The 23,012-nt window shown below is 49.1% G+C and overlaps 9 protein-coding genes across 9 annotated transcripts; 4 read left to right on the top strand and 5 right to left on the bottom strand.

The window, feature by feature from the left end:
* The first annotated feature begins 101 nt into the window (after positions 1-101).
* Positions 102-2,893, top strand: BKA67DRAFT_221065 (FMN-dependent dehydrogenase-domain-containing protein). The gene is made up of 9 exons (XM_046095564.1): positions 102-633; positions 691-855; positions 914-1,262; positions 1,325-1,536; positions 1,586-1,660; positions 1,717-1,959; positions 2,021-2,113; positions 2,179-2,419; positions 2,484-2,893. The coding sequence occupies exons 1-9, from the start codon at positions 388-390 to the stop codon at positions 2,624-2,626; spliced, it is 1,767 nt and encodes a 588-aa protein (XP_045962983.1). The 5' UTR covers positions 102-387; the 3' UTR covers positions 2,627-2,893.
* BKA67DRAFT_513087 (major facilitator superfamily domain-containing protein) lies at positions 2,731-4,443 on the bottom strand (the record flags this gene model as incomplete). The annotated part of the gene is made up of 3 exons (XM_046097533.1): positions 2,731-3,220; positions 3,273-4,166; positions 4,232-4,443. 3 exons carry the CDS (start codon positions 4,441-4,443, stop codon positions 2,731-2,733), a joined length of 1,596 nt encoding a protein of 531 aa, XP_045962982.1.
* A 680-nt stretch (positions 4,444-5,123) lies between these two features.
* On the top strand, positions 5,124-7,629 carry BKA67DRAFT_558925 (uncharacterized protein). Its single transcript, XM_046102355.1, has 2 exons — positions 5,124-6,287; positions 6,343-7,629. The coding sequence occupies exons 1-2, from the start codon at positions 5,395-5,397 to the stop codon at positions 7,130-7,132; spliced, it is 1,683 nt and encodes a 560-aa protein (XP_045962981.1). The 5' UTR covers positions 5,124-5,394; the 3' UTR covers positions 7,133-7,629.
* Positions 7,630-9,403: 1,774 nt separating this feature from the next.
* BKA67DRAFT_512822 (amino acid permease) lies at positions 9,404-11,045 on the bottom strand (the record flags this gene model as incomplete). Its single annotated transcript, XM_046097507.1, has 2 exons — positions 9,404-10,669; positions 10,728-11,045. 2 exons carry the CDS (start codon positions 11,043-11,045, stop codon positions 9,404-9,406), a joined length of 1,584 nt encoding a protein of 527 aa, XP_045962980.1.
* Positions 11,046-11,308: 263 nt separating this feature from the next.
* On the bottom strand, positions 11,309-12,872 carry BKA67DRAFT_220993 (putative homocysteine S-methyltransferase). The gene is made up of 2 exons (XM_046095563.1): positions 11,783-12,872; positions 11,309-11,721 (listed from the first exon to the last, which is right to left on the bottom strand). Exons 1-2 carry the CDS (start codon positions 12,659-12,661, stop codon positions 11,572-11,574), a joined length of 1,029 nt encoding a protein of 342 aa, XP_045962979.1. The 5' UTR covers positions 12,662-12,872; the 3' UTR covers positions 11,309-11,571.
* A 19-nt stretch (positions 12,873-12,891) lies between these two features.
* BKA67DRAFT_220921 (uncharacterized protein) lies at positions 12,892-13,809 on the bottom strand. The gene is made up of 2 exons (XM_046095562.1): positions 13,397-13,809; positions 12,892-13,331 (listed from the first exon to the last, which is right to left on the bottom strand). The coding sequence occupies exons 1-2, from the start codon at positions 13,641-13,643 to the stop codon at positions 13,102-13,104; spliced, it is 477 nt and encodes a 158-aa protein (XP_045962978.1). The 5' UTR covers positions 13,644-13,809; the 3' UTR covers positions 12,892-13,101.
* A 1,313-nt stretch (positions 13,810-15,122) lies between these two features.
* BKA67DRAFT_220918 (porphobilinogen deaminase) lies at positions 15,123-16,516 on the top strand. The gene has a single exon (XM_046095561.1). The coding sequence runs from the start codon at positions 15,232-15,234 to the stop codon at positions 16,291-16,293; it is 1,062 nt and encodes a 353-aa protein (XP_045962977.1). The 5' UTR covers positions 15,123-15,231; the 3' UTR covers positions 16,294-16,516.
* A 223-nt stretch (positions 16,517-16,739) lies between these two features.
* BKA67DRAFT_591556 (glycine cleavage H-protein-domain-containing protein) lies at positions 16,740-17,395 on the bottom strand (the record flags this gene model as incomplete). The annotated part of the gene is made up of 2 exons (XM_046104734.1): positions 16,740-17,140; positions 17,272-17,395. The coding sequence occupies 2 exons, from the start codon at positions 17,393-17,395 to the stop codon at positions 16,740-16,742; spliced, it is 525 nt and encodes a 174-aa protein (XP_045962976.1).
* A 2,738-nt stretch (positions 17,396-20,133) lies between these two features.
* Positions 20,134-21,032, top strand: BKA67DRAFT_513259 (GTP-binding protein; the record flags this gene model as incomplete). The annotated part of the gene is made up of 3 exons (XM_046097552.1): positions 20,134-20,721; positions 20,788-20,862; positions 20,934-21,032. 3 exons carry the CDS (start codon positions 20,134-20,136, stop codon positions 21,030-21,032), a joined length of 762 nt encoding a protein of 253 aa, XP_045962975.1.
* Positions 21,033-23,012: the final 1,980 nt, after the last annotated feature.

The raw sequence follows: 23,012 nt of genomic DNA, 5'->3' as shown, positions 1-23,012 counted from the left end.
GTTGGGGGTCTAAATTGCGCTACACACGCGGTGATAATCCCTCACACAAAAATCAGGGTGCTTGGAAGTTCAAGTATAGCCGCTGAGTTTAAGCGATAGCAATTGAGACTTCAAGTCAAGCTTCTAACCTTAGTTGCCAGCGACAGCTGATCAAGCGAAACAGGCCAGTTCGCGAGTACGATCATATCGCATATATATTGAATAAATATCTTTCAGAGACGACTGGGATTGCCGGATGTTTTTTGTTTGCTGTTTTCTGGCTTTTCCGTTGATAACCCAGCGTTAAATGTAAAGAACCTTTTTGTTGCCCTCAGATATGGCATTTTGCATTGTTGCTTCATTCTATTTAACCTTCGCTTTATTACACATTTGTCCATTGGCTATAAAATGCCTTGTCCACAGCCTGCAATGACTGCAGGCGCTGTAATGAAGGTGTGCAGGCCGTGTCTGAAATGCCCGAAAGCTGCGCTACGTGCTGTGCAGAACCGCTGGGGTGTACAAGCCAAGCCTGCAAGGCCAAGACCTTTTACAAACACTACTCGAAGATGCGATTCGCAGTTATCGATGCAACTCATAGACACCAGGGTTTCTAGGAAAACAAGAGGCCGTCTAGGAGAAATCATCGCTGCATTGGTAGGAATGATGCATGCACGCTGCGGGAAGATCTCCGCTAACAAGATCATAACCTAGGCCGTTATAGCCGCAGCGCACTACAGTTTGGTGAAACCATTGAAGTGCGACGCTGGTGACAAAATTGATGAGCACAACTACCAGCCTAGTGGTCGACCCGAATTGATATCGTTCCATGAAGTCCAAAGACACAAATCCTCAGACGATTGCTGGATAATTATCAAGGTGAAATGCATCCAAAATTGCATCCGAAGACTCGCCGGTGCTAACATGTATAATGCAGGGTCATGTATATGACATAACAAATTTTATTCGATCACATCCTGGTGGTGAACATGCTATTCTTGAACAAGCAGGGCAAGATGTTACTGGAAAGTTTGCAATGCTGCATCCTCCAAATGCATTAGAATCGTTGCCATCAGAAATGCTGCTAGGTCCAGTAGATCCCACAACACTACCCGCTCCGGAAGAGAAGGTCTTCACTGAGGATGAGCGTCAGCGCCAGGAGGCACGAGGGGACATGCCCGTAGCGCAGAAGTTCTTGCTCTTACAAGATTTCGAGTACTGGGCTGAACGTGTGTTGAGCAGTACAGCATGGGCGTATTATCGCAGTGCATCTGATGAGGAGCGGAGTGAGTCTGCTGCCATTTTGACGTTTGAAATCGGTAAAAGAAAATTCTAACAGAGTGAACAGCTTTTTATGAGAACCGAAACGCCTTTACTCGCTACTTCTTCCGTCCTCGAGTCCTTCGAGATACTAGCAGCGGATCAACCGAGACCTCATTCATTGGCTTGTCGTCATCGATGCCTATTTTCATCTCGCCTGCCGCCATGGCAAAACTTGGTCACCCAAATGGAGAAATCAATCTCACAAAAGCGGCTGGAGAGCATGGAATCATTCAAGTGGTGAGAAACTCTCGTGTTATCTACCAATGCGTGAGCTGATGTCCCACAGATCTCTTCAAATGCATCATGCAGCCTTGAGGAGATGTTCGATGCGCGAAAAGAAAACCAAAGCCTCATATTCCAGGTAGCTTCGACGCATGAACAAAACGCACCATGGGTCATACTGACATGTCTTGGCAGCTTTATCTGAATAAGGATCGCTCAGTATCCAAGTCTCTTATCAAGAAAGTTGAAAAGCTTGGCGCAAAGGCCATCATGTTTACAGTTGATGTCTGCTGGCAATCGAAGAGGACATTGGATGTGCGATCGAAATCTGGTTCTCAAGCTTACGTCCCACCAACCTCCTCGCCCAAGGGAGTTTCCCAAGCAATTAGTGGATATCAAGACACGAATTTGACCTGGAAGGACATCTCATTCATTCGAGTAAGTACCACTTGGGATCATCTCGCCAGAGCGGTCATGTCGAGTTGACAAACTACTTCAGAACAATACCGATTTGCCAATCATCGTCAAGGGTGTGCAATGTCTAGAAGATGTGGAACTTTGCATCCAGAACGGAGTAGAGGGTGTTGTTATTGTGAGAGCATTGTGGCTAAACTTGACTGGCGGACAACCATGTTCACTGACACCTTTCTGTCGCAGTCCAATCACGGTGGTCGTCAAGCAGACTATGCGCCAGCTCCAATTGACATACTGTACGAGATACGCAGTCACCGCCCAGATCTATTTTCGAAGATTGACATCATGATCGATGGTGGAGTTAGATCTGGGTCTGATATTGTCAAGGCTCTTGCTCTGGGCGCCAAAGCTGTAGGCATTGGTAGACCTTTCCTGTATGCCAATGGCACGCATGGCGAGGAAGGGTGCCGGCGAGTCCTCGAGAGTGAGTCAAATCCCATGGGTGCTGCTTACATCCTTGAGAAACGTCAGCTAATGATGTGTCACAGTACTAAGCGAGGAGATCACGAACACAATGCGTAACATTGGTGTAATAAGGGTTAATGAGCTCAAGCCGGAGATGGTTGGTCCGTCGGGACCCTGGGTGGGGATAAATAGGCCAATATACGCGCCCTTGATAACGCGGACATGATCGGTTAGATAGTGTTAAAGATATAGGTAGCATAAAATGCTAGGTGCTAAACCACGGCTCTGTCATCTCTGAGGCTGCCATTCGACAAGTAGCATATCAATATGCTACCCCTTTACCTTCGACCAGTACTGCATCTTCTTCATATCTCTAAATATCTTGCCCCATATGATCATGACAATGTACACGCTGCATATCATCAAAGCCACAAACGCTGCGCTGATGAAACAGTTTTGGTATCCGAGGTTCTCAAGCCATGGGGTGATACCATAGCCAATTGCGAAGCTCATGGTGTTTCGAATCAAGATGCATGTTGTCAATGCATCGGCAGATATGTCCCGGTAGGTGTCGATCAGATAAGAGACCGACAGCGTTATACCAAAGGTATTGGAGAATGCCGTCAGGCCCATCGCAAAGATAAGGCCAAACCAGTGAACTTGATGGGCAGCACCGATACCCCAAAGAAGCAAAGATGCTGGGAGCACTATAGTTGACACCGTAAAGAGCCAGAGCCGATGTTCTGGCTCAGAAATTCCATTATTTCTGCGGGCCATTCGAATGATAAAGCGATCTGATAACACTCCGGTCAAGGCAGATCTGATAGGTATTAGCAATCGGTTGAACACGACTGTACCGCAGCTGAACATACGCTAATATGACACCGACCAAACATGAGATATAACTCAGGCCAACCATTGCCGGGGTAAAGTTATAAGGAGAACCCCCCAGGATGATCGAGCTGGTAGCATTGAGGATGTTAAAGAAGACAAGATATGTGCCATAGCTGAAGCCCGAGTAAAAGACAACTGGCCAGGAGAGAAGCTTGAGGGACTGCCAGGCTCTTTGATGCATCGTGAACGAGCGTGGCTTGTCGACAATAGAGAGTTTCCGCCAGAATGACTTTGGCTGCACAATCAGTTCACGAGTTTCGGGGGTCCCCAGTGCGGGCGATTCGGCCTTCTCGCTACTGGTGGGTGCCACGTTCGTTTGAGAATGTGCCAGGATACCATCAATACTCCTGTCATAGTTGGTCTCCTCCATGAATAGAAAAAGGAAGGTCCATGTTGCGGCGATGAAGATTGCTGGGAAGTAGAAAACCCACTTGTACCCCATTCTATCATTGATGAAACCACAGATGATCGGTGCGAAGAAGTTGCTGCCTGCAAGAGTGAAGGCATACCAGCCCATGTATGTCGCACGTTCGTGAGTGAAGAAGAGATCGGCTATGCTTGTCTCGGGAAGAGCTTCAATTGGTGCAGCAAAGAACCCAGTTAGGATACTCTTCGCGATCCATTGGCCACGGCCGTGCGCGTATGGACTCCATAGAGTGACTGCCATCAATGCCAACAGCGACAATAGGTACGTCAGCCGCTTGCCGTACTGCAACGCAAAAGGTTGCCAGAACAACAGGCCCCATCCCAGTAGTAAAAACATGTAACCTGTGCCCGCATTCAGGTCTGCTACTGTGAGATCCAGTGCCTCAGAAAGGGGGACAAGGACGGAGTATACGACTGAGAGTGCGATGCCATTGAACCAGGTGTAACTAGCCGATCTCAGCGTACGACACAAATGTGCATGCCATATGGTTTTAGGAGGAACCGAACTTACAGTAGAGCGCATGCCACGGCAAGATTCTTACGTTGCGGACTCCAGTTAAGGGGGTCGTCAGGATTTTGAGAGGGTGCTGGGACGAGCAGAACATCGGCCTGGTTTCTCGCGTGTTGAGCTGTGAGACTGTGCTCGAGGTCCACGAGATGCACTGTGCCAGGAATGCCGTCGAAGCCAACATCGATGCCGCTACTTCTGGGGTGTCCTGTCATTATATGAATCGTCTTGTATCTGTGTACTCAGGTCAGTTGATTTTGTTGGGGCTGATAGGTATGCAAGAGTGTTACTGTAGGTTTTGCTTGCTGTCACAAAGCTTCACGGCCTATGTAGCCCATGTCACATGTTGATTGCTGATCCTGTGCAGCAATATCTGCGAAATGTGCATACCACTTGTCTTGTGTTCCTGACATCGCCAATGGTTTTTGGGTCAGAGGTGGTGCTGAGTGGGCCCGGCAGCGATAATACTTGCCGGCCATCCAATCACTGATGAAAAGCAGACCATAACATCGCCGTCTGAGCATGTGTGCATTCTGCATATGCGAGATAACGATGGAGCCGGTACAGTCCGTCGCGATACGTTCATGTCAATTTTGTTATCAGTAGTATTATGTTTAACCGAGTAAGCCCGAACATCAGAGAAGGCGACTCCACAGGTATGTACAAGTACGGATAAACTTTGACGCTCCTCTGGTAGGTGTAAACTGAAATTTGACGTGGTGAGCGGACATGCCGAAATAGACGTAACTCATCGAAGAGTGCAGAGTGCTACTCTAGTAGCATTGGTAGCCCACCCCCGGCCGAATTTGAGAGCCGTCGTTGCGTTCTCTCCAGTCAAGCTAGTCTTCCTGGCGGGGTGATCGACGCGAGAGGGATTGGAGTATGTTTATTTGCATATGCGGGGATACATATCGTCTGCCTGATTGGCGGCGGCTTATCGTCCCCTGACCTCACAACGTTGCACTTCTTGAAGACTCCTGCCGATTAGGTCGCACTCGATTGTACACATGCACCTTCCTATCGGTTGCCCAAACCAAAGGCAATGATGTCGCAGGCCGAACTGTCGAGAAACTGTCCATCGAGCGGGGCACAAGTATTCCACCGTGTATTTCGATGGCGTTTTGCGAGCTTTTTGGCAATTCCCGGTTTTCATTCAGGGCGTGAAGATGCACGTTACTAGAGCACTCGTATATGCATTGCTCTTCGTTGGAGTAATCCCTCAGGAGACGGGTGAGCATACCGACTGGCCCCGTTGGTGTGGCAAAGTTTACGAGGATGGTTATCCAAGCTTCGAGCCTGGTGGACACACAACAGAGCCCGCTGACACTGGTGCCACCAACCTCTACGTACAATTCAAGCCACGGTATTCCGTCTATCTTGATGGCGAGGCTAGCGGAGCCTTTGTCGTGAATGCAGCGTTCTCATCGTGGTACGGCTCACCATGGTCGGAGTCCACGTTCAATGGAAACGCAACTGAGTCATTTGACACGTTATACTTCACTATCAAACTGGGATCTGATGTTGTTCTAGTCAACGATTCGATACCGGTCAATACTACAGGCGCTGAGTTTGTATTTGATTTTTCAGCAGTCGAGCCACAAACAATACCCTACGACGTAGTGCTTGAAGGCGCCTCTAAATTCGGCGACAAAACCTACAGCACGAATGCCACATTCTTGTACTTGCCTGACAATCCAGACGGAAGTGCGACCAAGATCGACTACCTGAAAGGTGGCTTGCTTTTCAAAAGTCCTGATACTGGTAACGAGTTTCAACCACTGCTACCATATGGATATTATAGTCTATACAATGGGTCAAACAGTTCCGAAATTAGTGACGACTTTGTGCGGAACTACACTAGCGACGGGCAAGGACTTAACGCCATTATTTCGCTAGCTGGCTTTGATGATTCCAACCCCGTATATACGAGCATGGATCAACAGAGTCTGCGCTTCATGTATGATCTGAGAGGTTCATACGAAAACCTTTCCATCGTAGAGCAGCATGTGAACACCATCAAGAATCACACTTCGCTATTCGCATACTGGACAGCAGATGAGTAGGGGTTCCAATGGTTACCTTGGTATTGTTGCAAATGCTAACCTTGTTCACAGGCCTGATGGTTGGCAGAAACCTTTCAACGCTGACGTAGATGCTCGACAGCTCATCCATAAGCTTGATCCATATCATCCAGTGGCCATTACTCTGAACTGTCAGGATTACTATTTTGGCGAATATTCACTTGGTGCGGATATAATTATGGAGGATGTGTATCCCATCATAATCAACTCGACCTTCTCCAAGTGGAATACTACATGCAATGCCACCTTGGGCGACTGCGGCTGTGACAACTGCGATGGCAACGTGCAGGATGTTTCTTCACGGCTAGATGATCTATCTATTTACGAGTACTGGCTTGGACGATGGCCGCTACCGAAATTCCACAACCCTCAAGTCTTTCATGGTGAAGGATACTGGCCTAGAGATCCCACTCCAGGAGAAGCGCGAGTCATGAATGCCTTGGCCTTCAACCGAGGTGCAACCGGCATCTTTGGATGGACATGGCCGGGAAGCTTGGAGCTATTCGAGGTGCATACTGACATGGCAGCTGTGGTTACTCAGCCACCTGTTCGAAATTTCCTACTCAGTGGAAAGCCAGTAAGACTTGTTGAGAGTGCAACCCTTGACGCAGCTTACTGGCTATTTGATGATCAGGTAATGGTTAGTATAGTGAACGGAGATTATGCCGATCTTCCAGGCCCTCTTTCAATTACCATCGCAGAAGATGTGACCAAAATTATGTCGGTCCCGTTTGGCAATCTGGCGTGGCAATTCACAGATGGAAAGCTCAGCACGCATGTGCTTCCTGCCATGACAACAAGTTTCATTATCCTTAGCAAATAGCAGTCGCTTAGAGTATTTGAATGACAAATCAAGTGTTATTACAGTTCGATGCTGGACTTCTTCTAGATCCTCGTCGATAACACAAGCTGTTCTGGTTAAACTGGTTTATCATCTCCTGTCATTGGCACCGGCACCAAGCTGCTGTTGTACACTACGCAAGTTATAGGTTTCGACCAACCGAGCAACGGGCTATACGATCGACTAAGGCAAATATCCTAGTATCTACGCAGTCTATCCCACGCATTGTATCTATCATTTGAGAGTATTTTGGTGGGAACCTATAATCAAACCTTATCACTATCACTCAATCTCCAGGACGTCAAGAGCTGCAACTAGACATAGCCGGACAATGAAATTCAATAGTAGTGGGAGGCCGTCCACTAACAAGGCGTGATATTTGGTGTCAAGCTGCAAACTGCGAGAAATTTAGTTGTACAATCATCAAACCTAGACAAAGAAGCAGACGATTCTAAATATTTCAGGTACAAGAATTCGAGCTATCCTGATAGTTCTTCATCCACAACATTCTACTTTGCCTTCGCAACTGATCTGTTATCATTTCCTCACTGTTGGGTATCTTTATTGTGATAAAAAGCTTCTAAACAGAACATGACCAATCGGACTCGTCTAAAGCCCAAGGTTTTTTAGGTACTGCTCCTGTTTGAATGGAACTCTACACTTGATAGTGGTTGACATAAACAGGCCAAATCTGGGGCCAATATGTCGTCTGGAGGATTTGCCTTGCAGGCTGAAGCAGCCGGAGACCGCAACGTCTCTGCTGGCACTTAAGGTAGTTAGATTCAAAACTCTGGCCCGGTGCCTTTCCCAAGGTGGATGCTCAGGCTTATGGAAAGAAATAAACAATTTCTATCATTGTGTGTAGTGTATAGTGCAATGGGTGAGTGGGGCATGACAAGGAGGTGGAAAGCTGTAGTACAAATGCCTTGATGCACAATACACGGATAACTCTGGTCCATGGTCCGGTTCAAATTTATTGTCAACATATGGCTTCCGTCCTACATAACATACAACCGGCCCAACTCACGGATATTTCTGTTTTATTGTATCACGGCGCCCTTAGCAACCAAGTCTATCACCTTAGCAGACGTCAAGCCAGCCGCTTGTAACAAATTTAGCGCAAAAACCTTTATAACCCTAGGTTGTGACTATATCACTTGATTAAACGCATTGGCTATCTTGAATTTCGGTGTGTATACTCATTGACTGCAAGTAAAAGGTATGATTGTCTTAGAACTTGGGCCAACCGCCAGGCGTCAAAGGATAGAAGATGTTGGCCACGACTTTAGCAGGCTTATCAAAGCACGTGAACATCATACACAGGTGGATTTACTCGAATTGCTGTTTCAATGAGCAGACGCCATCTACAGCATATTCTCACACGAAGGAGCAGTTGCGCGGCACCTTATTCAAAAGTTGTATAGTGAAGAGATCACTCCCAATCACCGGGGAAAACGAATACTAGCTGGCGTATTCCACAACCCAAATACCTCTGTGACGCAAAATCAGCTCGGTATCTCCAAGCAGTGTAAGATAGTTGTGCAAGCCAACGTTCCTGTGTCTATATTCAAGACTTGGACAGGTTCACGGACGGGTGCCCAAGCAAGCTTCCTGCCAACAACAAATTAATCGCAGCGTGCTGCATGTCAAAGCGACCTTGCTTCTCGCCGTCATTTGCTAGCATTATTTTCCTGCTTAAAACTTGATATAGCTGGTCGTTCTCAATGATAAGAGTCATTTTCGAACACAGAACTCCCCGTAGGCTCTCTGTTGCGCGGCCGGAAGTCGTCAACCGGATTCGTCTCCGGGGTTTAGGAAATTTGGAGCCCAATACTCGTCTCTGTGCCTTATGCCATAGTTTCAAGGCTAGTAGCGTCTCAAATTAGTTTCGCCATAGTAACCTAACCTAGCATTATGAATGCCTCAGCGACAATCTTGGAATAATTAAGAATACCAGCTCGATAATTGCAATAAACACCCAAAAGGAGCGTACGATGATCGTGTTAACCGCCGAGGAATTATCTTTCTGAGGATAATTATGTACGGACGGTTGGCGCTTTCTTTAATTGACACCCTACTTAAATACGGTGTGCCTCAGTGGGCCGCATCCTAAGCTGCATTGACTACTATGACGGTGATTCAACAAATTGAACTAAACTGAATATGACCACGAGTATGTGCATGTGTTCTAAACTAGTTGATTTCTAATTAAGGTGCTAAGGAATGCTACGTAGTAAGAATATCCAATAAGTATCACATAAGTCTACCAGACCAAAGATCCATGTCTTTCGCACGAACCAACTTCGTCCGGTGCCAAAGCTTCCACGCAATAATGGGGACAATAAAGATCGGGATACCAACATACGACGCGATAAAATCCGCCGTATTCCAATTGCCATGGAGGAAGACAGGAAATCCAGTGATGAGGGTGATTATGGCAGATCCAATGAAGCCGACCCAAGCCGTGTATGGTTGGAATGGCGACTTCCATGGAAGGCTATCACGAGGAACACCCTGAACTTTGAGTGCGCGGTGAAAACGGATATAGCAGAAGCATAATGTTGACCACGCAATGAGACCAGCGACTGTACTCAAGTTCAGGAGCCAAGTGAAAGCTTGCGAAGCGCCACCCGCGCCAAGACTCAGGTATGCCAACGGCCCGAACAACCACGACGTAATAACGGCCACCCACGGAACACCATTCTTCCAGGTTCTTCCGAAAATCTGTGGCAGTTGATGATCCGTCGTCATAGCCACGATCATGCGCGATCCGACCCAGCAGTAGGAGCTACCGGCAGACCAGGCCGAAACGAGAATACAGGCATTGACGATGGAGGGCAAGGCGTTGATGCCGGCCTCCTGAATAGCAATGACCCACGGAGAGCTGTTTGCGTTGCCAGTACCCGAGACCAGATTCTCGTTGCGTGGGTCGACGATCAGGCCGATCAGTAGAGCGCCAAGGACATAAAACAGACCAATTCTGTATGTGACCCTACTGGCAGACTTAGGAATAGCGCGGTGGGGGTTGACCGACTCGGCTGCCGTGATGACAACGGTTTCGACACCAATGAAGGAGAAACTAGCGTTAACAAAAGCAGCCAGGAATCCCAGAAAGTGACCAGTTGATCCACCGATATCATTGTAGTCAACCCAAGCTCCGGGATCGTGCCAATAGCGGAACCCGATGTGGTCATGGGTGGGACCACCTCCAGATGTGATGACGATAGAGACAAGAACAAGGCCGATGAAGCAAGCTACTTTGATAGCTCCAGTGACGACTTCAGTGTGACCGAAGACGTTCACGCTCATCAAATTGATCGCGAGTATAAGCGCCAAGGATATGCTAATGACCACTGCAGGTGAGATATCCGTCCAATAAGATACCAGAACTGCAGCTGCCGAACATTCTGATCCTATAGCTATGGTGTAGCAGTAGCCATAGGAGATAGCCAGAGAAAATCCAACAGCAGGGTCGATGAAGCGGGTAGCCCAATGAGGAAATGAACCAGCAGTGGGAAACTATAGCTTCGTTAGTTATCACACCCACAAATTATGGCACGCCAGGCAGATAACTTACCAAAGTTGCCAACTCGGCGATGCTCTGCATGACACACCACAAGACGGCACCAACAATGATGTAGGCTAGCAAGAGACCCGCAGGCCCAGCTTTCGCATATGCAGAACCGGTTCCAATGAAAAGACCTGTGCCGATACCACTGCAGAAACCAATCATAGTAACCTGGTAGTCCTTTAGGCGTCTCTGAGTGGCACCATGACCACCAACATTGAGTTGAGGGACGAGTACGTCCTTGTCGTCGTGGGGGGCCTGAGTACTGTATCCATGCTTCTCAATATCGCCAATTGGCTCAATAGCCGGCGATGTGGTCGAGTGCATTACGATGAATTGGACTATGAACCTGGAGCCCGTGATATTGAGGATTGACACTCAGGAACGAGAGAGCGAGGTCTTGCCCGTAGCACTGTATCTGGCAGATCACACGAACGATACGTCGACTTATACATGACTATACAGTCCTCTGAAAACTTTTCATAGCGTTCATTGCGCAATCGACCGCCCATTTCCGGTCATCGGCATCGTCGATGGGACTAAACTGATCTTGGCTTGTAGAAGAATTTATATTGTGGAGATAGCAATTATCGCCCCACGGGAAACCCCGAAGTGACTCGGGCGAGACTGTTCGACTAGTCTAGTGCAATTTTTATCAGTGTGATCTTTAGGGATCTGGGGTTAAAGTGGCGTTCTCATATGGCACAGACATTGAGGGCACGACTCAGCGCAGGTTGACGCAATATGCCATGTTCATAAAGCAATCGCAAATGCGATAAAGGTGGCCGCTGCGCTGAATCTGGTGACATGGGGCGCTTTGTAAATATACTTCGTGAAACGGCAACTGACGCATTCACTTTGATTCGCTTTCGTCTGTCTCTTGCTTCAGGCTCTTGATATCTGCAGCCGAAGCTTTGCAACAGCCACCAATCAGATAGTCCTTGAAGATGCCCTTCTCGCGAGATGTCTTCGCAATATTGGCAAGTTGCGCTGCCCATGACTCCTAACCTCGGTCAGCACATCAATCTTGAATGTGATCTTCTTTCACTCACTTGGTTTTTTACCTGTTCAACATGGCCTTCTGGTTTCTCCCACTTTTTAGTTGTTGTGTTGTAAACCTCGCCCTTGGTCCCGTCGGGATACAGCACAAGCGCAGGGGCGTACTGAATGCGTCCGGAAGATATCAAGGCTGACACGCTTGCCTCAAATGTCTTGACTAGTCTTGGCATCTTGTGAAGCTTGGTGCAGTTGATACCAATGCCCCAAGGTTGAGAGCTTTGGGTAGTAGGAATCATCATGGCTTCGACTACATCGTCAATGGATGAACCATCTGGTAGCTTGTCGTCATCTCCGGGGAAGACAGACGCGACCCAAAATGGGCCAGTAATACCAGAGTCGCGGACTGCTCTTCGCACGGCCTTCAACTCGTCTAGTCTAGGTATCGTCTCAAGGGCAACATAACTAACCCGTTGTGGCAATCCCTCAATCGCAGTGAAGAGTTGTAGTCGTTCCAAATGCCATCTGTACAGTGACTCCTCTGAGTTGTGGGTGTCGTCGTACTTTCCAGTGTACTCCTGACCTGGGATCATACAAGCTCCGTAGGGCCCGAGGCTCAAAGCAATCTTTGCACTGCTGTATGAGGTAGCTTTCTCCAAGATGTCCACAGCTTTCTGTAAATAAGATCCAATAGCCGATTTTGGAATCCCTTCGGGATGTTCGTGGGTCTTCGTTCGTCCGAATCCTTCAATGGATGTCTGATATGTGGCGGTCAAAACTACATCTGCTCCCGCTTGTACGAAGTCTCGCTGACAGGCAAACAGAGTATCCTCTCCCTCGACAAGAAAGTGTGTCGACCAGAGGGGCTTCGAGTGGTCGAAAATCACGCCATAGCTATCCTCGAGCGATGTCCCCAACCCGCCATCAAGGATCTGGATAGAGCCCATGGCAGCAATTCTTAGAGTTGTCGCGTACGAAGTAATGTATTTTCTTTGGGATGGTGATACTCTTGAGGGCTCTTTCACGATACTGTAGACCAATGAAGGCGCAGAGAAGTCCTCGGTTCGAGCGGGGCCGATAGTGGCCGATACTCGGAGTTTTCCCGAGTCCGGCTTGTCACTTCTACAAAGTTTATGAGATTTGAAGACGAAGATGAACGTTAAATAAAAAAATAAAAGTTAGGCTTTCGTGCAAGAAATACTGTGACTATCATACGGTGTAACATGTTTGTAGAATAACCAGCCATTGAGTATTCGATCTGATTTCTGCAGGGGGCACATGTCTAACAACGCCAAAGAGAGGCAAGAAATGTGATTGATTTAAACCAATTCCTCAAACGCTACACGATGTCATACCATCATTACCTCAGGCTATGGCCTGGAAGCGTTCATGAGCATTTTGATCCATCCACACATGGCTTGTCGCAATGAGCGATGTTGCTGGTCGATGCCTCATTCAGGCACTTGCCACCGCAGGCGCAGAATAGCTGAATGCTCGTGGGACTATCGTTCATACACAAGAATACGGCTTGCCCTGTACTGGTACTGGGAATACCATCGACACAGGCCCCGTCGAGTGCATCACAATAAGTCTTGTTAATGACCTCAGGGGCAAAATCTATCAATGTTCATCAGCATATGCCGAGCAACGCAATGGACAGCACTACCAAGTTTGAGACTTACTGTGTCCTCCTGACTGCAGCATATAACCGCAGTAAGTGTAGCCCTTGCCACACTTTGCGCTTGAAGCCGTAGAGATAGGTATGGCCCCGGAAGCCGTGACAGAGAGAGTAGATACACTCTGGGGTGAAGTTGAAGCGGCGGTTGGGAAGTCGGACAGAGATGATGACACCGGGAAAACTTGCCGGAGAGGGTAATGACTGGCAAGGCTACTGCCCACCAGAAGAATCATAGCTAAAGGATGTCTCATGGTTGAGAGTATAGTCCCTAAAGGATCGTTGTGTAACTTATGGGCGGTGAAAGAAATATATTCGAAACTGGAACTGAAGAGCTTTTCGAAGCCGACTTGGAACGGTTGACTATGTGACGCTCGTAGTCTTTAGTAGTCGTTTTCAAGGATATTAGGTGTTCCATGGAGTGACTATATTTACTCTGAAAAGACTGCCCAGGGTAGTCGACTCTGTAGTTCATTCATGTCTGGACAGGTCACAGACGCGTATTCGTTCGACGGCCATTACGAATACAACTACGAGATAGGCAATGATAAACGAAGGACAAACATAGTACATAGCTCCTGGCAAATCATAAGCAGCCACCAACACGAGACTCGGTAATTTGGAAGGAGTCCATGCTATCAGCAAAGCTAACTGTCCTGGTACTGTACTGTATCATGATGGAATGTCGCTGGACAGTGGGTAGTGATTCATGCGATATTCCTCGCCTCAAGTGACCACAATATGGTGATACCATCCAGCCGCTGGCTCCAGGGAAGGCATAGGACCCCTCATGGGATTTAGCGATTGCTGGTCATATGCTTCTGGAGAGACGGCATCCGAACAGGCGAGATGAAACCATGCAGGTAACTTTCAGGACCAGTGACGAATAGAGCATGCATTTTCGTCGAAACATCAAGTACAGAAGATGTGAGACGGTGTACATGTCATCCACGCACGTCGATTGCATCCAAGTCCATATCTTTTGCTTCGAACATATCCCCGTCTACACTCAGGTAGATGATTTCTATCGCTGATGTTCGGAATTTAGGAGAAAATGGCTGAGACTGTCTTAAATGCCGACTATGGTTGGGTCATAGACTCTCGACGTGATCTGGTAGGGCAACTTACCCCATCGGATAAATTGCTTGATGGATTCAAGTTGGCGTCGTGGGCTTCCAGAAGAAGTCTGGCGGCACCCGGAGATGGAGGCGAATTGGACCAGTGTAGATATTCGGGTTACTTGATCGAGGCCCTCCAAGCGAACGAAGCGAACATGGTGTCATTGTACGAGGGTGTCATTGTACGAGGGTGTCATTGTACGAGGGTGTCATTGTACGAGGGTGTCTCCTGTGTTATGGGAGGACATTCCAATTGCTTGGTCCCTTGGCTGAAAGTATCAGGGAATCAAGAAATCAAGGACTCACATAGAAGAATGTCTTCCTTGGAAGAATCACAACGCAGGGAATATTATGGCTGCAGTAACCGTTACAGTATTTGGCTGTGCCTTCACCTTGGCTTCTGCAGGTGGCGCCGATCTAGGAATGCGGGCCAGGCGCGGGTTCCATTCCTTGATTTGCCCCGCATCGCCTTGAATGACCCCGCGGTCCTCTGGAATCTGAGCTGAAGTTCTTGGACGCGAAACCCGTCAAAACTTTCCCAAGCAGCTGGTTTACCCAATCCGTGGTTACACTCGCCACCTATCCAATTGACTTTCTGTTACAGACCGAACATTCTTCCTGTTGTACTGAGCCAGGCGGGGAAATGAACTGCACCAAGTCAAGTACTTATTGACAAGAAGAACAAAGCACGGAAAACTCCGATCCCAATCATAATACCGCCAGCATGTCCACACCGGCAACCCGGCCGGTCATCACGTCCTCTATTTCGGATGACAAGAGGACTTTGATTAAAGTCGGCACGCGAAAGTCGGCCCTGGCGCTGAAGCAGGCAGACTGGATCGTCAGCGAGCTTACTAAGCTCCACCCCGACCACAGATTCGAGGTCCATGGCATGCACTCGACCGCCGACAAGGACAAGATCACCGCTCTCTACAAATTCGGAACCCAGGGACTATGGACCAACGAGCTTGAGGCCGGTCTCATGGCCGGGGAGCTGGACATCATTGTGCACTGTCTGAAGGACATGCCCACCAGTCTGCCGGAGGGGTGTGTGCTTGCGTGTGTGACGGAACGAGAGGACCCCCGTGATGTGGTTGTCGTGAAGAAGGCCTTGGAGGGCAAGTACAAGAAGCTGTCAGACCTGCCCGACGGAAGTGTAGTCGGCACGAGCTCTGTGCGAAGAATGGCGCAGATCTCTCGCCACTACCCGAAGCTCAAGTTTATGGACATGCGCGGAAACATCGACACAAGGTTGAGGAAACTAGATGCCGAGGATTCCGAGTACACTGTCCTGATTCTTGCGGCGGCTGGTCTACACAGAATGGGTCTGGAAGGCAGAGTGGCACAATACTTGGACGGCGATACCGAGGGCGGTGGCATGCTGTACGCTGTCGGTCAAGGTGCTCTGGGCATTGAGGTGAGAGCAGACGACGAGAAGACCATCGAGCTACTAAGGGCATTTGAGAACGAGGAGAACATGTTGGCGACCGAAGTCGAACGAAGCATCATGCGAACTCTCGAGGGAGGCTGCAGTGTTCCTATCGGAGTCGAGACCAAGTGGATCGGCGAGCACAAGCTGAGTGTGTCAGCTACGGTGGTCAGCGTGGACGGGAAGGAGGGTGCAGACGCAAGGTTAGAGAAGGAGATCAAGTCGAGGGAGCAGTCTATCGAATTTGGCAAAGAGGTGGCTCAACAGCTCGTCGACAACGGCGCCCAGAAGATCCTGGTTGTCATCAACGCCGATAGGGCAGCAAACCCAAGCACAGAGCCGTGGGTGCCGGCATAAAACACATCTTCCTACTTGATCCAAACCAAATGAGAACGCAGCTGCTCATGACGAGGTGAATCCCGCAATGGCCACGAACTCAGGTCTTGTCTGCAGGATGTATCCTCCAAACGAGATCAGTATATAGACGCGACGCATGCTATTCACGTCTCCCGGCCTGCGCTTTTTGACAAAATACCCATGTGTTGTGCGTATATGCTCCGCGTATTTAAGGTATGCGGATGGATTAATTCGTCTCTCCTGTCCAGAATTGTGTTGATGCAATGATATGAATACTGACCCTAGTACTCTGTGTGGGTTGAACCGCCAACTATTTCACAATCAATTGGTCAATTGGCCACGCGTGCCCTCTCACTTTGTCACCCCCCTTCACCCCTTGCTCGCTGCTTCGCCTGAGGCTCCGTGTCAAAAACTCCCGCCCTTCGCTCTGCCAAGTTTGGATAAGCTTAATGCTCGGCGCCTGTGAAGGCCTTGTACTCCTCGGCATCCATCAGCTTCTCAAAGTCCTTGACACCCTGCTCATCAACAGCAACCTTGCAGATCCAGCCACCACCGTGTGAGTCGTCCTCGGGAACCGCGTTGATCTGGCTTGGCTTCTCCTCCAGCACCAAGTTGACGTCGGTGACGCGACAGGTGATTGGGGCATTGATATCGGCGGCGCTCTTGACAGACTCGACAGCACCGATGGCGTCGCCGGCCGAGATGGCCTTGCCGCCCTCCGGCAACTCAACGTAGACCACGTCACCCAGCTCCTCGGCGGCGTATGACGAGATACCGATGACACCGGAGGTCTTGTCAGCGTTGAGGTCGACCCATTCGTGGTCTTTGGTGTACTTGCGGATTTCCCCTGTTGGATGTCAGTCTGGAAAATGTGGATTTGGGCCCCATAGATACACAGCTTGTAGTGGAGGGGGTGCATAGAGATTGGTGTTTGAGTAGGTCGGAAGGTAGCTGGCGGCGGGGATGATAGAGACATACTGGATGTCGTTGCAGAGAATGCGCGGGCGGAAGGAGCCAGCCAACCGCTACGGGCGACGGGAGCCACTGCCAGCTTGGACACTGAAGGTCGAGCTGCCCTTAGGCATCGTGCAATTGAGGCCATGTTGTGATGTGACGGGCGAAAGGGACAGCCGGAGTGCGGAGGTGGTGGGTGCGAATGGCTGATAAAGAAAATCCAATAATGACCTGATGTGAGAAGTCGTTCAACCTATGTCTCTGGTGGGATGATGTCGCTGAATCAATGATAATGATGGCGGTGGAGCTCCCATTGAATGACCTTCAAAATTCGGTCATAGCTCTCCCCTCCGGCTCAGGCGTTGGAAAGCTAAAATACTCACTTAACCTAGTCCATAGCCCTGAGCCTTGGGCCTTGGAACTTGGCGAAAGACTGCTGTAATCTCGGAAAGTGATGCCGACTAAAACTGTGCTCGTTCACCAAACTCCAGGCGGTGATCACAGTGTTTTGCACAAAGAACACACTGTAACGTGATTCGGTCGTCTATCCGGCTATTCGAGGCCTATCACAACACCTCGGCCGATAATGCATACAGTAGTCTAGTGTCTACTTGGGCCGATGATAGGAACAGCTGTGCCAAGAACAGTGCTTTTGCTGTTACTACAAGTAATATTCACTCGGGCCAATGGCCCATTGAATGGGCGGGATGGAAAATATCATTGCGCCTACATGGCACCATTGGCGATGAAGAATAATTCGTTTCAAATTCACTATCGCCTGTCGAGATCGAGATGCGGTCTCCTGAAGGACCCGGGCCCCGGAAGTGTGCAATAATCGCACGAACTTCTATGTTGGAAGAATTTGCAATAGACCTTACCAGCTGCCAGTATATATCCCTCGCAGTGGTGGTACATCCAGTCATCAGGAGGGAGGTATCCTATCAAGTATGATCTGTACATTATGCAGGGCGGAAATTACATAGTTCTATGCATCGTTGCTGGTATAGTATGCACACCCTCTCATGAGCGAATAGGAAGTCCCCAATTGCAGGCAATGTCAACAAGAACTGGGATGGACCCGTCAACAACAGCAGTATTTTCTGCAGGTTGAACAATCGCCAATTTCTTACCTTAGAAATAGAAAGAGGAAAACGTGGGCGACGCTGATTCAATACAGCTTCTGCACCATGCTTTGCTGCATCTGTAAGGAGTTTGTTTACTGTTCTGTGCGGACCCCATTTGCCATCAGTAGATGCACCACACTCTCTGAGTTGATCATACGTGTTGTCGAGCGCTGAGAGGAGTCAACCAAACCACAGACTATGCTTGGAAACAACATCTGGCGTAGAATAAGCAAATAAAACCAATCAAGACATGGCATGCAGCCTAGTCTGGTACCTTGAAGACAAGGTAACAAATGTTGCAGCATGAATACATAAACTTAGTGCCCTTTTTCGCGACGCGTCAAAGGGTTGCTCAGGACTTGTGATTCTAGCAATCTCATTCGCCAGCCGCTAACGATCCAAACAATAAGCGCCAGTTGTGATGATGCATGGCTCAACGAAAAAGCAGCTGCAAGAGAAAAAGACGTGACGTGCTCAGAGTTTAGTCCGTTGCACTGGGTCTGTTTTACTCTTTGAACCTACCTGCCCACCGGAACCAGTGACCTAAATCTTTCCCAGCATCAAATCTCAAGGGAAATATCGTAATCATTAATTAGCATTGAATACGGAGTAACGGAGTAAACAAAGGCAATATTTTGTCTAGTCTAGACCACATTTCAAACGCAGGCAGACATAGATCTCAGTCACTCAGGGGAGCATCCGCCACTGTGGTTTAGTGGGATGGTGCCAACTACTTAGTGCAGAGCGCTAGCCGCCTAGAGCAGACATCAGTTCCAGCCCAACCCAGTCGCCAGGCACGCAGCCTTCACAAACCAGAACCTTGAACTCAATACATCCCCATTAAGTTATTAGAAGGTGAACGCACTGGGCAACTGAGGGACCAAGACCGCATTGGAATAGCAGCCTCTCCACCGTCTCGCGGTATGTCCGCAATGCAATTTTGACCCTTTTTTGTTTCTGGCACTTGGTTGCGTTTTGATATTACTGTATTCAACGTCTCCCGAAACTGCCATCCCGAGAAACATCCTGAACGGTTCAACCAATTGCTGACCACTTGCACCTCCAAGGACTCGGACCTGAACCTGGACCTGGACACCGGCAACTGATAGGCCCGTTACTTCGACGATACTACTAAGTTACCTAAGGTACCGTGCTGTACTGTATGTCCTCAGCAGCTGCCCACCCCTCCGACCCGGACATTCCTTTGTGGCTTTCCATCTCCATTCCAACACCTGGAGTAAGAGCCCCGAAATCAGCTGAAGTGAAACCTCACACTCAGCCATCGCCGACACGCATCAACCGGCTTTTGCGATTCATCCTAAAGCTGACCGCTGCGTAAGGCCCCTCATCCCATCGCCCAGCGACAGCAACAAGCGACCGCCGCCCCTCACCTGGCAGATCAACAACGCTCATCCTGGACTCATCTACATTATCGGCGGGGTCTCCTGCCCATTTTCACGACGCCGGCGACACCATGGAAATAGATCCTACAGCAACAGCCGCGGCAGCTCAATCTGAGCCTGAGCCCATACCTATGCCCGAAGCTGAAGCTGACGCTGTGACTGCCCCGCAAGATATCCACGATGAGACTCTTGGCGGACTGGAAGGCACAACCCATTTAGGGACAGATCAAAATGGGTACGGCCATATCCACGACCACATCCACGACCATGACCACGACGACACGCACCAGCAGCCACAGGAGTTTCAATCCCCGGGACCAAGCCTGCCGCCCATGTCACCGACCCGTGATGCCATGACCATGTCGCCGAGTCGTGATTCCGAAATAGATCCTCATGCAAGATACGACACACCTCCCATGGCATCACAACAACCACACTCAATCTCGAGGCCTCCATCAGGTCTTTCCGGTGCAGGCGGAGACAGGCACTACGGCGACAACGCATCTCGAGGCGGTAGCAGCGCAGATCAACAGAACGGCAGAAACCACGTCGTCATCAAGGTCGGCATGGTCGGCGATGCGCAAATCGGCAAGACGTCTCTGATGGTCAAATATGTCGAGGGCAGTTGGGACGAGGATTATATTCAAACCCTGGGTGTCAACTTCATGGAGAAGACCATCAGCATTCGGAATACGGAGATCACTTTCAGCATTTGGGATTTGGGTGGTCAGAGAGAATTTGTCAACATGCTACCGTTGGTTTGCAACGATGCCGTTGCCATCCTCTTCATGTTCGATCTTACGCGGAAGAGCACATTGAACAGCATCAAGGAGTGGTACAGGCAGGGACGAGGATTCAACAAGACAGCCATTCCCATATTGGTTGGAACCAAGTACGATCACTTCGTCAACTTCCCCAGGGAAGACCAAGAAGAAATCTCGAATCAGGTATGTGCATTCCCACCCTCACTCAACCGATCTGATAAATGTCCACTGATCTCCCATGTCTCATAGGCCCGCCGCTTCGCAAAGGCAATGCGAGCTGCTCTCATCTTCAGTAGCACAAGCCACAGTATCAACGTCCAGAAGGTACGTTTCTCGCTCGTCCTACCTTACAGTGTCTTCAATTTGCCGTCTTCCGTTCTAATCTGGCCTCGTAGATTTTTAAGATCGTTTTATCCAAAGCATTTGATCTCAAGTGCACCATCCCCGAAATTGAGAACGTGGGCGAGCCTCTTTTGCTGTACCAGCAATGTTGATGGAGACTGGTGTTGTAAGCGGCGCGATTCTTTCGAACATGTGTCGTCATCATCTCGGCATTCTACATCTTTCATTTCCAACCCTGACGGAAAAGGCGATCTGGGGCAGGATGATCCCTGGACGCTTGACGTATTCCACGATCCGACGGCCGTTATACACCATCTCCACCCGACCCTAGATCCATGTGCTTCATTGATCGCACTGTTATCAACCAGCTGGACCTGTCATCGGCCCTCGTAATCGTGTCACCTCTGCTTCTCAGCAAGAGACGAGCAAGCTGCACCGACTACACAATCTACTTTTCCTTTGTCTCCTAATCTACAAAAGACGTAGCCACATATGGATGTGAGTTTGCAAATTGCATGAGCGAGGATTTCGCGTAATGGGTAGGCATGCGGTCAAGGACTAGATCCTTGAGTTATAGCATCCAAGAGGGAAACATGGACGTTTGGGCGTCAAAATGGATACAGAAGCCAATCTGTTTTACGTGTTTTGGGAACCAAAACCACGGTCTTGATTATTATTGTCAGGCCATGACTGAGATTGTAAATTACTACTTAAATGTGTCGACTATGTGTTGCTGGCCGCTCGCATAATTTTAGGATCAGGTTCAGTCACGGCACTGCCTTCAGAAGTCCAAGTTTTTAGACACAGCTCGAGATAGATTCAGAAGAATGAAACGAGTTAAACTACTACTGCCCATTTCGGGTCAGTGTGGGCTGACGTATTATCCATTGTCAATCACAAGGCTGATCGCCTACATGGACTCTTTGCGGACCACGGCTCGGTATGTTGTCGATCTGAGTAGAGTCAAGGTCAGAAACCAATTAAAGCAAATTGGGCGTTCACATTGAACAATCGACCGCCTTGGCACGCAAGTCAATGCAGCTCTCCTTCGTGGCCGGCGACTAAGGGGCCTGCTGCCTCCACGAAAATAAGCTCGCCAGCTCCTCCCCAAGCCACCAGATACTTATCAGTCTGCGTCTTGAATTCCGCTCGCTGCTTTTCAATTGCCGGGCTTGGGCCTGTCCAAACCCGACTTAGGCGAGGTGCAGATCCCACTTCCCGAGGGATTTATACACATACCGCTGAGTGTGGAGATGGACAAAAAGATGAGCGCCTATGAGCTCCTGGGGCAGCCGTGCGACTCCGTCCAGTTTCCCAAGAAGCGACCATTGCCAGGCGGGTTTGGGCCGGAGAGAAGGTCACAGTTTTCGCATCTTGGCCAACCAGACGGAAGTCGACCTTCCTGCCTTAAATCACCAGGAGGCTTTCGAGATCAGAGCGCCAGACGGCGTTCCTGCTGCTCAGGTTAGCTACATTGATCTTCTGGTTCTGGATAGACGAGATAATATCTCGATGTCTTTCAACAACAGATCGCTGATATTTTTCTGGAATAGCAGATGTCAGAAACGCAGTCGAGCTGGTCCGTTCCTGCAGGTCGCGGATTGTAAGGGATTCCATCAATAGCTTCGGATAGGGAGGAATCTTACTCGATGCGCCATGCGAGTGCACATTGGCTATGCTCTTGATCTCAATATAGGCTGTTCACACAGCCCGAACAATGGATGGGGCTAGTGCTCATACATTATCAAATCGTCATTAGTGTAGCAGTACTCATGCCGTCCAAACATAATACCGCTTCGACGCAGGTTCGAGCAAAGTCTTGTACAAGTACCATTTATGGACATATATTCAGAACAGCAGGTTTGTTGAGAGTAAGGTACAACATATCTTGCTGTCCCTTCTGACAATTTTTCCATGATAGTAGATATACATCTTGATCAACACAGGGCGAAGCCAACAAAGCTCTTGCGGACACCCATCACAGAAACAGAAACAGCAACAGCTTCATGCAAATATCCACTACCTTCCCTACGTCTATGCTACAGTCGCTTGCCGGGAGATCTGTCGAGTTGGATGTATTGATTTGTTCCAAACATGTTCGACGTTGCTCGTGTTGCCAAAAGACCGATAGT

The sequence above is a fragment of the Truncatella angustata genome, assembly GCF_020726525.1.
Source record: "Truncatella angustata strain MPI-SDFR-AT-0073 chromosome Unknown BKA67scaffold_2, whole genome shotgun sequence".
Taxonomy (NCBI): Eukaryota; Fungi; Ascomycota; class Sordariomycetes; order Amphisphaeriales; family Sporocadaceae; genus Truncatella; species Truncatella angustata.
Note: the sequence above shows the minus strand (reverse complement) of the source record. Positions and strands in the feature narration are given on the sequence as shown.

Bases quoted from the DNA above. Each gene is read 5' to 3' on its own strand.
- BKA67DRAFT_221065 (XM_046095564.1), top strand. From the start codon at position 388: ATGCCTTGTCCACAGCCTGCAATGACTGCAGGCGCTGTAATGAAGGTG. The intron at 856-913 runs GTGAAATGCATC...TGTATAATGCAG, and splicing joins ATTGCTGGATAATTATCAAG to GGTCATGTATATGACATAAC. The intron at 2,420-2,483 runs GTGAGTCAAATC...GATGTGTCACAG, and splicing joins GTGCCGGCGAGTCCTCGAGA to TACTAAGCGAGGAGATCACG.
- BKA67DRAFT_558925 (XM_046102355.1), top strand. From the start codon at position 5,395: ATGCACGTTACTAGAGCACTCGTATATGCATTGCTCTTCGTTGGAGTA. The intron at 6,288-6,342 runs GTAGGGGTTCCA...CCTTGTTCACAG, and splicing joins GCATACTGGACAGCAGATGA to GCCTGATGGTTGGCAGAAAC.
- BKA67DRAFT_220993 (XM_046095563.1), bottom strand. From the start codon at position 12,661: ATGGGCTCTATCCAGATCCTTGATGGCGGGTTGGGGACATCGCTCGAG. The intron at 11,722-11,782 runs GTAAAAAACCAA...GACCGAGGTTAG, and splicing joins CAGAAGGCCATGTTGAACAG to GAGTCATGGGCAGCGCAACT.
- BKA67DRAFT_220921 (XM_046095562.1), bottom strand. From the start codon at position 13,643: ATGAGACATCCTTTAGCTATGATTCTTCTGGTGGGCAGTAGCCTTGCC. The intron at 13,332-13,396 runs GTAAGTCTCAAA...GAACATTGATAG, and splicing joins GCTGCAGTCAGGAGGACACA to ATTTTGCCCCTGAGGTCATT.
- BKA67DRAFT_220918 (XM_046095561.1), top strand. From the start codon at position 15,232: ATGTCCACACCGGCAACCCGGCCGGTCATCACGTCCTCTATTTCGGAT.